This window comes from Nymphaea colorata, chromosome 3 (genome assembly GCF_008831285.2).
Source record: "Nymphaea colorata isolate Beijing-Zhang1983 chromosome 3, ASM883128v2, whole genome shotgun sequence".
In the NCBI taxonomy this organism is placed as follows: Eukaryota; Viridiplantae; Streptophyta; class Magnoliopsida; order Nymphaeales; family Nymphaeaceae; genus Nymphaea; species Nymphaea colorata.
In genome coordinates this window covers 16,639,434-16,657,763 of record NC_045140.1, presented here as the reverse complement: position 1 = coordinate 16,657,763, position 18,330 = coordinate 16,639,434, and the positions used below count along the sequence as shown (strand labels likewise).

Sequence of the window (18,330 nt, the reverse complement as noted above, 5' to 3'; positions counted from 1 at the left end):
ATGCATCCAGTTGGCCATGCATTGATCGTCTTAACCAGTCAGCCATTATTTCAATTGCATCTAACTGACATTTTTAACATGATGGTACACATGTTGCTTCATCAAGATCCCATATCAGTCCTCATGTCTCACAGGACTGCTTTCCCTTTTGTTGTAAGGGGGTTCATCGTATCTTTTTTCGATCAAAATGTCACGACCACATATCATTTACATAACATCCCTTGAGGGTTCTTGTCAAGTATTGCATGTTTTCATTGACTTTCCTTTTGTCTAACAAGTAACCTCCTAAAACTGACCATTATACCAATGCATCTAGTTGGCCATGCATTGGTTATCTCAACCAGTCAGCCATTTATTTCAATTGCATCTAACTGACATTTTTAACTTGATGGTGCACGTTGTTCATGTCTAAGTCCCTTTGTTGTAAGGGTCATCGTATCTTTCGCTCAAATAACACGATCACAGATCATTTACATAACATCCCTTGAGCGCACTTGTCATGTATTGCATGTTTTTCATTGACTTTCCTTGTGCCATACGCATAAGCTCCTGAAACTGACCATTATACCAATGCATCTAGTTGGCCATGCATTAGTCGTGTCAACCAGTCAGCCATTTATTTCAGTTGCATCTAACCAACATTTTTAACTTGATGGTGCGCATGTTGCTTCATCAAGATCCTAGAGCAGTTTCCACGTCTCACAGGATTGCTTTTCGTATCTTTTGCGCTCAAAAAGAGACGATCACATCACATCCCTTTAGTGCACTTGTCTAGTATTGCATGTTTTCATTGACTTTTAGTCTAACGAGTAACATCGTAAAACTGACCATTATATCAACGCATCTAGTTGGCCATGCATTGGTCGTCTTAACCAGTCAGCCATTATTTCAATTGCATCTAACTGACATTTTTAACATGATGGTACACATGTTGCTTCATCAAGATCCCATATGAGTCCTCATGTCTCACAGGACTGCTTTCCCTTTTGTTGTAAGGGGGTTCATCGTATCTTTTTTCGATCAAAATGTCACGACCACATATCATTTACATAACATCCCTTGAGGGTTCTTGTCAAGTATTGCATGTTTTCATTGACTTTCCTTTTGTCTAACAAGTAACCTCCTAAAACTGACCATTATACCAATGCATCTAGTTGGCCATGCATTGGTTATCTCAACCAGTCAGCCATTTATTTCAATTGCATCTAACTGACATTTTTAACTTGATGGTGCACGTGTTGCTTCATCAAGATCCTAGAGCAGTCCTCATGTCTCACACGACTGCTTTCCCTTTTGTTGTAAGGGGGTTCATCGTATCTTTTTCGCTCAAAATGACACGATCACAGATCATTTACATAACATCTCTTGAGCGCACTTGTATGTATTGCATGTTTTTCATTGACTTTCCTTGTGCCATACGCATAAGCTCCTGAAACTGACCATTATACCAATGCATCTAGTTGGCCATGCATTAGTCGTGTCAACCAGTCAGCCATTTATTTCAATTGCATCTAACCAACATTTTTAACTTCATGGTGCGCATGTTGCTTCATCAAGATCCTAGAGCAGTTTCCACGTCTCACAGGACTGTTTTCCCTTTTGTTGTAAGGGGGTTCATCGTATCTTTTGCGCTCAAAATGAGACGATCACATATCATTCACATCACATCCCTTTAGTGCACTTGTCTAGTATTGCATGCTTTTCATTGACTTTTCTTATGTCTAACGAGTAGCCTCGTAAAACTGACCGTTATACCAATGCATCTAGTTGACCGTGCATTGGTCGTGCAACCAGTGAGCAATTTATTTCTATTGCATCTAACTAGTGAGCAATTTATTTCTATTGCATCTAACTGACATTTTTAACTTGATGGTGCGCATGTTGCTTCATCAAGATCCTAGAGGAATTCCTAGGTCTCACACCCTTTTGTTGTACGGGGTTCATCGTATCTTTTTTGCTCAAAAAGAAACAATCACATATCATTTACATCACATCCCTTGAGCGCACTAGTCTAGTATTGCATGCTTTTCATTGACTTTCTTTTTGTCTAACGAGTAACTTCAAAAAACTGACCGTTATACCAATGCATCTAGTTGGCAATGCATTGGAAGTGTCAACCAGTCAGGCATTTATTTCAATTGCATCTAACTCACATTTTTAACCTGATCGTGCACATGTTGCTTCATCAAGATCTAGAGCAGTTCCCAGGTCTCACATTCCCCTTTTCTTGTACGGGTTCATCATATGATTTGCGCTCAAAATGATATGATCACATATCATTCACAACACATCCCTTGAGCGCACTTGTCTAGTATTGCAAGCTTTTCATTGAGTTTCTTTTTGTCTAACGAGTAACTTCCTAAAACTGACCATTATACCAATGCATCTAGTTGGCCGCACATTGATCGAGTCAACCAGTCAGCCATTTATTTCAATTGCATCTAATTGACAATTTTAGCTTGATGGTGCGCATGTTGCTTCATCAAGATCCTAGAGCAATTCCCAGGTCTCACAAGACTGCTTTCCTTTTTGTTGTACGGGGTTCATCGTATGTTTTCCGCTCAAAATGAGACGATCACATATCATTCACATCACATCCCTCGAGCGCACTTGTCTAGTATTGCATGTTTTTCATTGGCTTTCCTTATGTCTAACGAGTAACCTCCTAAAAGTGACCATTATACCAATGCATGTAGTTGGCCATGCATTGGTCATCTTAACCAGTCAGCCATTTATTTCAATTGGATCTAATTGACATTTTTAACATGATGGTACACATGTTGCTTCATCAAGATCCCATATCAGTCCTCATGTCTCACAGGACTGCTTTGCCTTTTCTTGTAAGGGGGTTCATCGTATCTTTTTTCGCTCAAAATGACACGATCACATATCATTTACATAAGATCCCTTGATTGCACTTGTCAAGTATTGCATGTTTTTGATTGACTTTCCTTGTGCAATACGCATAAGCTCCTAAAACTGACCATTATACCAATGCATCTAGTTGGCCATGCATTAGTCGTGTCAACCAGTCAGGCATTTATTTCAATTGCATCTAACCAACATTTTTAACTTGATGGTGTGCATGTTGCTTCATCAAGATCCTAGAGTAGTTTTCACGTCTCAAAGGACTGCTTTTCCTTTTGTTGTAAGAGGGTTTATCGTATCTTTTGCGCTCAAAATGAGACGATCACATATCATTCACATCACATCCCCTTAGAGCACTTGTCTAGTATTGCATGATTTTCATTGACTTTCCTTTTGTCTAACGAGTAACCTCCTAAAACTGACCATTATACCAATGCATCTAGTTGGTCGTGCATTGGTTGAGTCAACCAGTCAGCCATTTATTTCAATTGCATCTAATTGACATTTTTAACTTGATGGTGCCCATGTTGCTTCATCAAAATCCTAGAGCAATTCCCAGGTCTCACAGGACTGCTTTCCCTTTTGTTGTACAGGGTTCATCGTACCTTTTGCGCTTAAAATGAAACGATCACATATCATTCACATCACATCCTTTGAGCGCACTAGTTTAGTATTGCATGTTTTTCATTGACTTCCCTTTTGTCCAACGAGTAACCTCTTAAAATTGACCATTATACCAATGCATCTAAGTGGCCATGCAAAATATCAAATTATGCACATACTTCACCAAAACATATAAAGCAATGCTAAATTTTAATAACCAAACAAAACATTTGCAGAATTTTAAATCAATTTCAATGTGTTTGCAATTCTAAAAAAAGTAGCTAAGCTTTATCAACTTATAAAGCTTGTAAGAGTTGTAAATTTCATAAAATTTTAACGCTTCCTTCCAAGTAATTAACAAATTTTTAGAAAATTTATACAAAACTTATAAGAATTTCTGAAATTATATTTTACTGGCAAAATATATTTGAGATTAAATATTTGAAAATATACAAACTTTGGGAAGAATGAAAAAGATCACAAAGCTAGTAAAACTTTCAAAACAAATTATAAGTGTCTAAAAATTGCAAATTAGTAAGTACGAGAAATATTTAACATTTTTGTAGAAAAGGTAAAGAGTCATTATCTTTGGAAAACAATACAGTTTTTTCAAAAGATGTGAAAAAGTGCAGCAATTTTGTAAATTACTGGTGCCACATTCAAAGTAATTAGAATTATGGATTACTTTCAAAGTAATTAAAAATTCCCCAAAAACTCAGACTATGCTTATAAACTATTTAGGACATTTCAGAATTGAAATCAGATGTTAAATTTGGTAAAGTGTAAAGACTTTTGAAAGGTTTATAAGCATTTATAAACTTTAGAATTAATTAATGTATGAAAATTTTGACATTTTGTAGGAAACGTGAAGAGTTATAATTTTTTAGAGTAATAGTCTTTGCAAAACGCGTGACAAAGTGCAAGAATTGTGTAAAAATAGAAAAGATTTTATGAATAGCGAAATTTCAAACTAAGCATATACCTCACCAAAATCTATAAAAAAGGGCAGAGTTTTAGAAACCGGAATAAAACATTCGTAATATTTCCAAACAGTTCGAAACCATTATCAATTGCAAAAAAAAAGGCAAAAGTTTCATCATGTTGTAGAACTTCTAAGAGTTATGAAAATTTTGAATGTTTGTGCAACCAAATTTCAAAATTGTGTTTCGTTAGCAGCGAAAGCATTTGTTGTCACATATTTGAAAAGTTAAAAAATTTCAGAAAGTTTCTAAAAGATTACAAAGCTGGTAAAACTTTCAAACAGTTTATAAATGTTTGATTTTTTTTTAAATTAGTAAATACGTGAAATCTAACATTTTTTGTAGAAAACGTAAACAGCCGCAATCTTTAGAAACATATGAAAAAGTGCAGCAATTTTGTTAAACCAGAAAAGCTTTTATTAACTTTTGCAAAATTTCAAATAGCACATGAATTTCACAAAAGCCTACAAAAACGTGTTTTATTATAAAAGTCTAAACAACATCAAAATGTTCCAATCCTTCAAAACTTTATGAGTTTGAAACAATGTTTGCAACTTTGCAAAATGACAAAATGGTTTAAAAGAAAAACTAGGTCTAATATGAAGTTTTAAAACTTCTAAGATAGTAAATTATGTAAATCAGAGTGCTACTTTTCAAGTAATTAGGAATTTACAATTCACCAATTCACCAAAATTTACAGAAAGTGCTAACTTTCTAAAACACAGTTTGAAACCATTTGCAATTGTAAAAAGAAAAGCCAAAAAATCATCAAATCGTAAAACTGATAAGAGCCGTATGCCTTGGAAATTTTTGAATGCTTTAAAGGATGTTACCACAAAATTGATTATCTGTCTCCAGTTGAGGAGATTTCTTTTACTTGCACTCATGTTAGGTGTCTTCCATCTCATTTTCATCCCCACAAGAGCTAGCAACATACATTCCTTTTTTTTTCTTTAGCACTAAGCAATTGAATTTCATGTGTCACAGTTCTTTAATTACAATAGTTGCACCGAATATCGTTCATCCCTTCTCATTTCAAATGATTTCCCACTAGGGGTGGGTATCGGGACGGCCCGATCCGGCCCGTCGGGCCGAGCCGGGTACCGGGTACCGGGCGTGGCCACCAAAAATTAGGCCCGGCCCGGCCCGCCGACCGACCTCCTCCAGCCGCCGACCGACCTCCTCCTGCCCGCCGACCGACCTCCTCGCTCGTCGTTCTCCTTCTTGCAGAGACCGTGCGGCGTTTCCCCCTCCCAAAGCCCTAAACCCTCTTCCTTCTGCGCCTTGTCGGCGTTGTCGTGCAAATCCCTCACACCGTGGTCGCCTGACTCCGGAGATGAAGTCGGATACTTCGTGTGAAGTCGGTTACAGCAAGGGCCTCGTGTGAAGAACAAAGATGGAGCGCAGGCTGAGCGGAGGCAATGGAATGGGGGGAGGATGGGCTGCCCAGTTGAGGTTTTGGAGATTCAGAAAACGAGAAAGAGAGAGACGATCGAGGTGCAGGTGGGTTGGGGGCTTCGAAAATGGGGACAGTGATAATCTGGGTTCCACTTAAAGCCGGAGGAGGGTGGTGATGTTTCAAATGGCAGTGATTGAAGGAATGACCTAAAATCGATGTCGATAGGAAGGGGAGTCGATCATCCGAATGAAATTGGTGGCGATGAAGACATCTGACGACTTGTGCTGCTAGTAAGAGCTCGAGCAGGTGGCGATGTTGTTGAAGTAGAACAGAGATCAACAAGTAGGTGGCATTGACGAGCTTTGATGATCCGCGGATGGCCAAACCAGAGGGTGAAGCATGTTGGAGCTGGGTAGCTGTGCGGGTTGCCGGAAAAGGGGAGGGAGACGGGAAGGGGGAAGGAGAGACGGGAAGGGGGGAAGTAGGAAAGGGAGAGGGAGACGGGCCGACCGGGCCGCCGCTGGGCCGGCCTATCCGGCCCGGGTCGGGATTTTCTCGACCCGACGCCCAGCCTTATTTCCCACTACCTCATCTTCTACCAAATGTTTTAGACAGCGCAGAGTCTTCTACACAATTTCCTCCCAATGACTTATTTTTAGCGTATTCTACCATAAGTTTGGAAACAATTTGAACTAAAGAACACAAGCTTTTGGCAACGAATACAGATCTGAAGGCCATCAAAAATTCTATGACATATTCTTGTTCCCTTCTTCTATTTCCATCTTTTTACACTCAGGATACTCGTTAGTCCTTACATCTTGTGCATCTCAAAGGAGTGGATGGATTAATTTCCTTAACTTAAACCTCTCAAATCTTGAGCTAGTTCGTATCGTCTTGTCCAATTTGACTGAGCATACATTAATCTTAGATACTCTAAAATGCCTTCAGCACTTTTAAATTTAACTATACTTAGCTATATTTGGTTCCATAGCTCGAAGCAAGGCGTTTTCAACAAGCATCTACAACGGAGGTCTCGTCTCTAAGGTCCAGATCAGAGGTCTCATCTAATCCGGTCTAGGATGTTGGATTGCGGGTTTTGAACTAGCAGTAAGAACGGAGGTCTCGTTTTATCCAGTCTAGGACGTCGAATGAATATTTTTTTGAAAATGGATGTGAATTTTAAAACATTAAACCCAAGTCTAGACCATGTTTAAAATCATTTTGAAAAATTATACAATCCAATGGTATTTAGAAACTTGAAAGTATAAAGGTGCATTAACAAGTTTGAGAATTTAGCACAGATTTTAGAAAAGTACGAAATCAAATCCAAAAAATCTGAAGAACTCAAAAGAAATTGAGAAAATTCACAGAAAATGAATCATAAGAATTTGAATTCAAGTTACAAAATTTTGGAAAACTTAGAGAGTGGTTTCAAAGATGTATATAGACAAAGTAAAACACGGGAAATGATTCCAAATACTCAAAAGGGATTTGAATCTGTTCAATGATGTTTGATTTAGGATTTGGATGCAAGAAATAGATCAGAGGTCTGACCTGATCCGGTATGGGGTGTTGAAAAAGGGATTCATAACTATGTTTTGGATCAAAGGTCAGCTCTGATCTGGTCTAGGATGTTGTATGCAGGAATCAAACCAAAGCTCTAGAGTAGAGGTCCAATCTTATACGGTCTCTTGGATTGGTAATTCGAAATTGGATTTCGACTTTTAAAATCTGAACCAGAGAGTTCAGACCATGTTTAAAATTGTTTTACAAATTTGAACAATCAAGTGTAATTTGAAAAACTCGAGAGTAAAAAGTGCAATTAAAAACTTGAGAATTTAACAAGCATTTAGGAAATGTCACACATCAAATACAAGAAATTTAAAGATACAACGAGAAATTGAGAAGATTCTACGAAAATGAAAAGAATTTGAAGCCAACTTGCACAATTTTGGAAGACTTGACAATGATTTCAAAGACTTATATAGACAAACTAATATTCTTCAAATGATTTCAAAACTTCCTAAAGGATTTGAAAAGAATTTGCAACAAATCAGAAAATCACTCATTTTTTTATGTGATCAAGTATATGATGTTGGATTAGGGATTTTGATCTAAGAAATAGATCATAGGTCTGATCTAGTCCCCTACGCGATCAAAGGTCTCATCTAATCGGGTCTAGGATGTTGGATTGCGGATTTTGAACAAGCAAGTAGAACTGAGGTGTCATTTTACCCGGTCTAGGATGCCGAATGCATACATGTTTTTGAATGCAGATGTGATTTTTAAAATATACAGAAGTCTAGACCATGTTTAAAATCATTTTGAAAATTTATAAAATCCAATGGACTTTAGAAACTTGAAAGTTTACATTTACAACCTTGAGAATTTGACAAAGATTTAAGAAAAGTATGAAATCAAATCAAAAAATATTTGAAGACACTAGAAATTGAGAAAATTCAAAGAAAATCAATCATAAGAATGTGAAGTCAATTTACAAAAATTTGGAAAACTCAGAGAGTGGTATCAAAAATGTATATAGATGAAGTAAAATACTGGAAATGATTTCAAAATGCATAAGGGATTTGAATTTGTTCTGTGATGTGTGATTTAGGATTAGGATCTATAAAATAGATCAGAGGTCATTCCTGATCTGGTATGGGTGTTGAATTAGGGATTTAGACCTAAGGTTTGGATCAGAGGTATGGGTGTTGAATTGGTTTGGATCAGACATGGTCTAGGATGTTGTATGTGGGCTTTACATGAAAGCTCTAGATTAGAGGACTAATCAGTCTCAGAAATTGGATTGGTAAATTGAATGTGGACTTTGAATTTTAATATTAAAATTTGAACCTCTAGTTTAGACCATGTTAAAAATTGTTTTCAAAATTCATACATTTGAGAAATTAACATGCATTTTTAGGAAATGTAGCAAATCGAATACAAATCTGAGAAGATTCAAAGAAAATCAAAAGAATTTGAAGTCAAATTGCACAATTTTGGAGAACATGGACAAGCATCTACAATGGTGGTCTCTCTTATTTAGTGTCCTCTAGGATGTCAAATGCATATTTTGATTGTGGATGTGAATTTTAAAATATCAAGACCATGTTTAAAATAGTTTTAAAAATTCATACAATCCAATGGAATTTAGAAACTCGAATGTTGACAGGTGCATTTAAAAACTTGAAAATTCAACAAAGATTTACGAAAAATACGAAATCAAATCTCACAAGAAATTGAGAAAATTCAAAAAAAATCAAATCATAGGAATTTGAAGTCAATTTACAAAATTTTGGAAAACTTAGAAAATTGTTTCAAAGATTTATATAGACATAGTAACATTCTTGAAATGATTTCAAAGATTGATAAGGGTTTTGAAAAGAATTTACAATAAATTAGAAAACCTCTCATTTTATTGTGTATCTTCACTGTGTTTGGATCGAAGAAATAGACGAGAGCTCTAATCTGATTCCGTTCACAAAATTGGATTTGGGATTTCGTCCTAAGATTTGGATCAGTTGTCTAATCTGATCCGGTCTGCGATGTTGGATTTCAGATTTGGATTTATGATCTAGAACAGAGGTCAAATCTAACCCAATCTACAATGTTGAAACAAGTTTTACTAATTTTCTGCATAACTTCTCCACCCAAATGTATGCTTTATACAAGACTTATTAAACATGAAATATACATGTCCAGCAGACAATGACACCTACATCTATGTCCGGAGTCACAAAGGAAGCATTATATTACTCTGTGATTGTAAGTTGAAGTCAAATGCATCTGATATTCTAAACGAGAAAACAATACAAGGATGGATTCAAACAACAAACAGAAATACAGCATATAATCGTATAGAAAGGAAACTACATGCAGCAGATAAAACTTATCACTTTAGGATTAAAAGAAAACAGTGACCTGGTTGGCACTAGTAACATACAAATATAATGCAGTGAGACCACCAACAAACCAAACAAAAATGAACCAGTAAATCATAAGTATCAGGCATGTTGGAGAACGCCCGACAGCTTGAGTGCCCACCTTCCCCATCCATGAAAAAGCATTGTCATTGAAGAAGGAAACGTGAACCCAGTAAACAAATCATTATCAGAAGAGACCCAATTGCAATACCTGAGAAAAACGCCCAACCTCCCCGAATGGCTGGTTGGAATTTGAACAGCTGCATAATGCGATGAATGCACAACAATAGTCACAGTAATGACCCAGCAACAAACCCAAAGACGATAAATGCGACCTAGCAGCAAACAGAAGCGGTAGTGGCGACTCAGTAGCAACATCAACTAAACGGCATGCCCAACCGACAGCGGTGAACCAAAAGGTAGACGTCAAGAGTGACACAAGCGGCAGACCCAACAGCAACTTAAGGGATGACACAAGGCGGTCAGACCGACAACAACGACCTAAGCGGCGACCCACAACAGAACCAGCAGGGACCCAAGCGCCGTACTAGAAAGCGGCGATCCAAGTGGTGACCAAAGCATCCGACCCAATGCGAACCCAAATGTCAGAAACCAGCAACAACTTCAACGGGAGAAACCCAACCAAATGTGAGAAACCAGCAACAACTTCAACGGAAGAAACCCAAACAAAACTCCTAGCACAGAGCCGAAATGAAAGACCCCAGCCTGCAATGATAAACCTGACCGACTATAGAGGAATCCCAATAGGAAACCACACATGAACACAACTGAAGGGCGGAGAGGACTGCCAACACCCATCACACACCGGCGATGGCTGCCGGCCAAAGGAGGAAGTTAAGGGACGCCCTTAAAGAGAGAGAGAGACATGGATGTATCAACAACCTAAGAATTAGAGCAAACTAGAGCAAACAAGAGCAGGGAGGAAGCGTATCTTGCCCGGGAGTGAGAATCGAGATAGCGGACAGGCCTTTGCCGCCCACACCGATGAAATGACTCCACTCCATCTTCTCATCGCTTGCAACAGAAGCATCAGCCTGCCTCAAAGGTGACATTTCTTTCCGGGTAATCGACGACGCAGAGGGCTTTTCCCTTTTAGGTGCCATGAAGGAAGAAACCGCCATAAATCAAGAAGAAAGTGGGAAGGAGAGGATGAAGCGTGGTGTCTCGGAGAAAATTGGATCCGCTTACTGCTGCTTCTTCTCATCGCATGGGCATGGGCAGATCTCGCACTCATGGAGATCTAAAATCTCCACTCTCACTAGTAATCCGGCCTTCCTTTCTGTACGGAGATCCCACAATGGAGCATTTGTTCTTCTTGTCATCACCACGGTCGAACCAAAAGATGGGAGAGACTAAGACGAGGGAAAAATTTGTCACGGCCCTTCGCTTATGGTCGAACCAAAAGATGGGAGAGACTAAGACGAGGGAAAAATTTTAAAAAGCGATGAGAGGGAACAGACGGCGTTCTTGCCCTTTTCAATCGAGACGATCCGAGAGAGAGAAAAAAAAGACCGGGGGAAAAGTGGGAAAAGTTTAAAAAAGAAGGGACCGCGTGCGAACCGCGTCAAGGGTTGCCAAGGGTTGCCGTGTCCAAACCGCATGACCCACGAAGTGCTCGAATTACTGGTACCTCTATCAGTAAAAACGTGGTTTCAGAGTTTCAGACTTTCACCAGATTTGCAAATTTTGGAACTTGGAGCAAACCAGACACGGCCACGTTTTCTAATTCTTGATCCTGAGTGTTAATTCCATACTTGTCCCTACACGAATACTATCATTAATTTTCTAGTATAATTGAAGTTCTCCTATATGATAAGAGCTTCGATTTTTTTCCTCAATAAGAATCATATTTAAATCCAGACCCGCGAAATTGAAGTCAAATCTGAGGAATAAGATTCAACTTCTACGCCTAATTCGATTGCAAATTTATCGGCTCCCAGGTTCAAGTGTGGCTTTGAATACATGAAACACATCAAATCCAAGATTATAATCTAAATCTCTCTTGCCGTACTATCAAGGCATCAAACATAATTTTTGTCATAATTGGTTACCCATAGCCTATTTTGTTAACGAAGTCAGAACCTTATTGCAAACAACAATATTCAAGAATTGTGATCAGTCCATGAGACCAATGGTAAACTGTCAAGTCATGTATTCTTCCAACTCCATCACAAGGCAACTATGGTACAAGAAATGCAACATAAAGGTTCACCAAACTCTATCCATCATCTAGAAAAATTAAATGGATAAATGCATACGTAATTTACCTTCCCCTGACCTATAATTCAAAAAATTGCAAAGCAAGAGATTTCTTAATAAACTAATAAATGCTAAGCAGACAATTCAATATACAAAAAACAAAACACTATTATAAACATAGATCATGAATTGAAAAAGTTGAAAACAAATACGACTGAACAGACCGGATTCTAGTTCATGATAGTTGATCGAACTGTGGTTTGACAGCAATCAACTAAACGTGGTTGATAATGAAGACACGCATACAATGGTGTAAAGATGCATGATGTGATCCATATTGGTAGGATTCAAGGTTACATACGTAATGTAAAAATAGATAATTTAATTTTTAAACATTAAGAATTCACCTAAAAATTTTAAAAACAAAAAACACATGGAAAAAAGAAAAAGTTAAAACTACGAAAATTTTTCTCTCCATGGACATGAAATGCATAGACATAAAAATAACAAGTAAATGCTGCCTACGCTACCTACAAAATGCATTTTCCATAAGAAAAAACAGAAATGACAACTTAAATAATTCTCAACACTTTGAGACTCATTGAAACGAGCAAGTTTTCTTTGTATGTGACACACTCCTTGAAACTTTTGAATAACTTAGAACCTCTAGAAAATCTTTGACAACAATAAACTCTGGTACACCATTCATTTAGATGAAGTCAAGCTTAACATAAGTTTTAATAACATCAAGTGAAATTGCACCTTTATTGCACCTTTATGTGGCTGGCGGTCAATCATAGACCTCAACAAGACTATTATAAGGGTAATTGTTTTCCTACATGATCAAATATTCACATCCAAATCCACAATCTAAATTCATATCCCTATAAAGCCTGAAATCCATCGAGTGCATGAGGTCCACTTTCCCATTTGCCTTTGCCCACTAAACAATGGTAACTTTATGTGTGAACAATGATAGATAAACAAAACAAGAAAGTAATAAATGGGGCTAATCCATAACCCTCCAAAGTCACAACTAATCAACAACTTGAGCATTGAACAGAGCATTGTGTTAAGTACATGAAAAAAAGAAAATGAGTAGCAATAGTCTACTGCCCACGATGTTGAACTATATGCATCGATATGAATGAACTTAAAAGCGCAAAGCTGCTTCAGTTTGAGGGTCACAAATTTGTCCATAATGCACATAAAATACATCTGAATATAACTGAAAACAATAGAAAAATCTAAGAGCTTTGTGAGAAGTACAAATACATGAATCCATTCCTGAGAATGCAGGCAGTCACTAACAATCATTTTGAAAGAACCAGCAGAGCTAGCATTGTAGGGCATGCAAAATCATACTGGGTTCAAAGAGGGATCTACTAACCGCACCCTTGCGTGTACGTCTGCCAATCTGATGTTGTATTGCAGATTCTAGATGGCTAGAGTATCAACAAAACGAATTCTCTTCTCATGGTTTATGTTCATGCTGCAATCAATGGTTGTTTGTCAATATATGCAAAACTTCACTAAATAATGACACAATATGCTTATATAGATGCTTTGCCAGCCTGATTATAAAAGACATAGTTAGGGATGTGGCAGCTATTCCAGGTTGAGATCTGATAGAGACCCTGATTACATTCTGGACATAGCCCACTACACTTGACATAGACAAGATAGGCTCAATATTATTAGCCAATGATTTCACTTGTAACATATTAATTATAGAAAATTATTAACATTGATGAGTGTATAGGACATTAGGCACTTATATGGGTCAGACTGCTGCTGCTAGAAACAATGAAAAATGACAGACGACACTAAGGTTCCAGGGTCTTTTCAAATACTTACCGCACAATACGCCAAATAATAAAACTATTGAAAAAAGATTAAATCAAATGATTTACCATGCACCCAATGAACTACCCTTATTTTTTTAATACGCCAAATAATAAAACTATTGAAAAAAGATTAAATCAAATGATTTACCATGCACCCAATGAACTACCCTTATTTTTTTCCTTCCTTGATATACAAAAACATATAATTTTAGAACAAGGAATTTTCTTTTTCTTGCTTCCTTTGCAAACAGGAAGAGTGCATCATTGTGGGTGTCCAACTGTGAACATGCATGTGAGTGAGCAAGCAATCAAGACAAGGGAGGGAGAGAGAGAGAGAGAGAGAGTAAGGGTAGGTATGGGGCGTTATGTTGGGATACCTTAAATAATGAATATTGTGGTGACCATTTGAGCTGTAGCCCTCACATAATCATGAAGAACTTCCAAAACAGCATATGGCTTTTGAGATGTAGCTGCATTGTCTAAATACACCAAGCTGGAACCATTTACCTCATATAAAATTTATGTAGTCAGTCTCAAATCCAAAATGAGAAATCAAGCCTCCACCATGTAGAGGCCTCTTGGAAATAAAAGACAACCAAAAGACAATTCAATAAAGGGACAACCCAAGCTAGAGGAATAAAAAAAATTCAAGCCCTAGATTGATGACATAAAAATGCATGGATACGAACATGGGTGGAGCGAGAAATTAGTAAGGTGGGGAAAGAGGGAGGGGGCACAAACCAAAGGGCTGAATGCCTCAACTGATCCTTTTATTACAAAGCTATACTACATAAAAGATTTTAACAGCAGCTAGAATGAAACAAAGGATAAAGATCAAACAGATGAAATTTATACAACTCACAAAAACAAGATTAGGTGGACATATACTATGCAACTTCGATAGAACTTTTCAAAAATATCATCTAGAGTCAGCTTAATCACTTGTCCCAAATGGTCTACCTCTCCAAAGACAAAAGGAAATGATGGATAATTCATCATGCTCAGCATGGTTGAACTAGGTTTGAGGGGTTTCATCTATTTCACAGAAGGACTAACAATTTGGTAACAAAATGGTCAAACATTTTCAAGACTAAAGGGGATTGGTTAGTTATTGCTATGCCTAGGAATCCTGGAAGCATACAAGATACGTCAAGTTTTTACATTGAATTTTGAAATAGTTCAAAAATAATCAATTCAACTCATAAACTTGAGTGCTCGTGTTGTGAAAATAATATAGCTTTCATGTACCGTTAGTACCATACAAGCATTTGGTTTTATTTCGCATCAATGTTGTCGAATCTTTAAAAGGAATGTCCTTCAATTTCCAGAATATGAACAAAAAGGAACCATCCTCGACATCCTAGATAATCAAAACAAGGAGCAGATATTAACCCCAAAATCGTACATCCACGAAAGATTGTCGCATTCAATTCTTGCGAGTTCAGCCTTCATGTCTTTCATCTCTTGGCAAGCACCTTTTGCTTTTTTCTTCATTTTTTTTCTTTTGCATTCAACTTTTTGCCTTTCAATTTTTTTTCTTATGCTTTTCTTTTTTTTTTTTTTTTTGGGCTGACCTTCACCTTTGAGGGAATACCTCACCACCCCAAAGGCTACTACGAAGCTCCACCACTTTGGTAGTTATGTGTAGTTTTGTCACGTGTCCAACCCGCTTCACCTTACGGGTTTTCAACGAACCAAAAGTTCGTAAATCATTATCTTCGCGAAATAGACATAAATCACCTTTATGTCTACCCGGTACTCTCGATTACTAACTCAGAGGAACGACTACACAAGCTCCGAGCCCATCTCTCAACTCTCATTTTACTACCTGCCAAGATCTTATAGAGCATTTTGGCTTCTCCCTCAATATATTTTCCTGCTAAATCCTTGCAAATGCTTAATCGCTAGAGTCAATAGCATTTCCTAGTCTTGACTTTCTCAACTTCATAGGATTTTTCTTCACTGCTCATATCCGGATTTGTTCGATTTTCCTCTTCCATTGATGGACAACAAAAATTTGAAATTTCCACCTTCCACTTGGAAAGGTACTAAGAATAAAGCAAGGCACATCATTGTGTGAGAAAACACTTTCAAAATGTTTTTAAGCAAAACTGAAAAGTTTCTCTTTTACAAAAGTTCTTGACATCAAATGGTATATCACCAGGAGAAAGGAACTGTACTCCCTAAAGAGATGGGTGAATGTAAAACTTGGCTGGTTAAAAGAACGAACTTCACCAAATCTCCCATAAAAGTAGGGTCTTCTATACAAAAGATTGGTTTAAGGGTGAGGAGTTCCCAGAAAAGTTGGGTATTCAACTGATTGAAAGTTTCACAAATGGTTTGGGTTAGGTTCTTCTATCAAAAAACACTAAAAATTCAAAAAGAAGGATAAAACTTTAGTACGTAAAAAAAGAGGCATCGTCAGCTAAGGTCTCAACTTTATGGTACAAAAATCCAATGCCGTAAACAACCCCAAGCATCATAACGTTGTTGTTGACGACCACCACTTCTGAACTTAAATCAAATTAGACATTGACCCACCAATCAGCTTACATGTGAATAACCAAAGCTAATGCTTCTACAATCAACTCATGTTTTAGCATTGAAAAAGGGAAGAAGGAAACATCTCCAAGTCAAACTAATTATGTAGCTTTAAGTCCTGAACACTAGAAAACCAATTACACATGCAAATACATGAACAAAAACAAGGGTACTTACATAGATGTTTTTTGTTAATTTTACTATACTCTTTAGTATGCTTTCTTCAATGAGAGAAGAAACTACAACTATACCAGCAATTGATGCCAGCATGACATCAAGATCCAAATCAAGGCCAAACATGAGCAAATATAAAAGCATAAAACGTATGGCAGAAGCATAGAGATGCTAGGGCTTTTTAAACGATATCCAAGTTTAATAAGAGCAGTACAGAAACATGGAACAAGTGATGGCATAACATATTCATAGAAATTTTGAATTGGACATGCCTGAACTCGAGAAACATCTGTGGAGTTAGAAGTGCCTCCAAAAGAGTCCACATTGTCATCAGGACAGGGTCCACAAGACATTGAACTGGTTGGCACTTGAACACAAAGGATTCCTTGTAGCCTGAGCAATTCAAACAAATGCAATCCAATAAGACATAGAACAAGAAAACTGATCCCGTAAATTGAAAAGTAAACACACTGTAATCAAAAGGTTCTTGCTTAGTGGCCCTACCAAAATGCGGACTTCTATGGAGAAGTCATAAGAATCATGCAGGAAGAAACATGGACATCATTTATTCAAATTTTCCATGCATAGACAATCCACAAAAAGCTCAATTTTTTCATACGAGCTCCTTACCCACTAAGAAAATAATGATTCATAACACCCATGCATAGACAAGCAACAAAACATTTGTCAAGAGATGTAGACATGAAATCAATGGAAAAAAGAGAGTTGCATGAGATTGCTAGATAAGCTAAGCTTCTCCCAGTACGTTGAATCTCCTTTCCATGGTCCTCAAGAAGTGAACAAGTAAATCTATATGTTGGTTTGTTTGTGCTTCTTAGGTGTGTACTTTAGTTGGACAATCGAATCTTGTACTAGGTAAACAGCCAAAATTATGAAGCTCCCCTAACTGCAGTAATTTCTACAAGTATATCATTCTAAAGGGCTAGAAAATCAGATTTGTGTATCTTAAAATGGCTTAAGATTACTGTAATTTTGATCTTCAGTAGAAAAGCAATAAAAAAAAGGGCAGGAGAGAACACTACTCAAAGCTATACCACTCAAAGCTATACCACAGACCAACAAACTGAAAATTTCAAGTTCATGAGACCAACTAGATAAGCAGTATTTGTCAATTTTCCTTCTTTCTTTGACATTTTTTTCTAAATGTAATTCAGCAGATAAAATTTAATCTAAACACTAAAAAGCAAAGATCACTTTCTAGTTATGTCAGTTACTAATATTGAAGAAGACTAATCTACATCTACATTGACTCATGATATCTATCATGTCAAGAATAATGTTGGTATCTATCCATGCATGCAATCCTCATACTTAGTTTTCTTGCTGCTACCTTTATCTACTAGGTGATATATCAAAGCAAAGCATGGAAAAATCCATTTGGTAGGCACCTATAAATAGACACACATATCTGCACATACTAAAGCGATGATATGTTGAATAGACAACTCACCTTAAACTCACGTTGGTGGGAGGTTCAGAATACTGGAAATATCCGATAGAAGGTTATTCTGCAAATCTCTGCAATAAACAAATACACTAAATTACATGTAAAACAAGAAACAACTATAGTAACAGGTCTATGGCCAGTTACTGCAGATAAATTTAATTTAACCTACCGACTTGAAGATAGAATAAAGAATCTTATGGAGCAATAAGAGACGTGACATTATGCCAACAAAAAGCTCAAAAAAAAACACAGAACATAAAATCAAAGAAATGAAAAACAACAAAAAATTTTGAAAACATAAACTATG

General features: G+C 37.1%; 1 protein-coding gene across 48 annotated transcripts in view; it reads right to left on the bottom strand.

Moving 5' to 3' along the window:
• LOC116250286 (uncharacterized) overlaps window positions 1-18,330 on the bottom strand; it is a 66,851-nt gene that overhangs the window by 11,704 nt on the left and 36,817 nt on the right. For 13 of the 48 annotated variants that reach the window (XR_004171398.2, XR_004171406.2, XR_004171403.2 and 10 more), the window contains exon 1: window positions 9,985-10,724. The exons of 14 other annotated variants lie outside the window; for them this stretch is intronic. Coding sequence is in view for 11 of the 34 variants with exons in the window: in XM_031623912.2 (XP_031479772.1) it covers window positions 9,985-10,033; window positions 10,731-10,915 (234 nt within the window). In the remaining 23 variants the exon portion in view is untranslated. 21 more of the 48 variants (XM_050076562.1, XM_050076557.1, XM_050076559.1 and 18 more) reach the window with 13 other exon arrangements.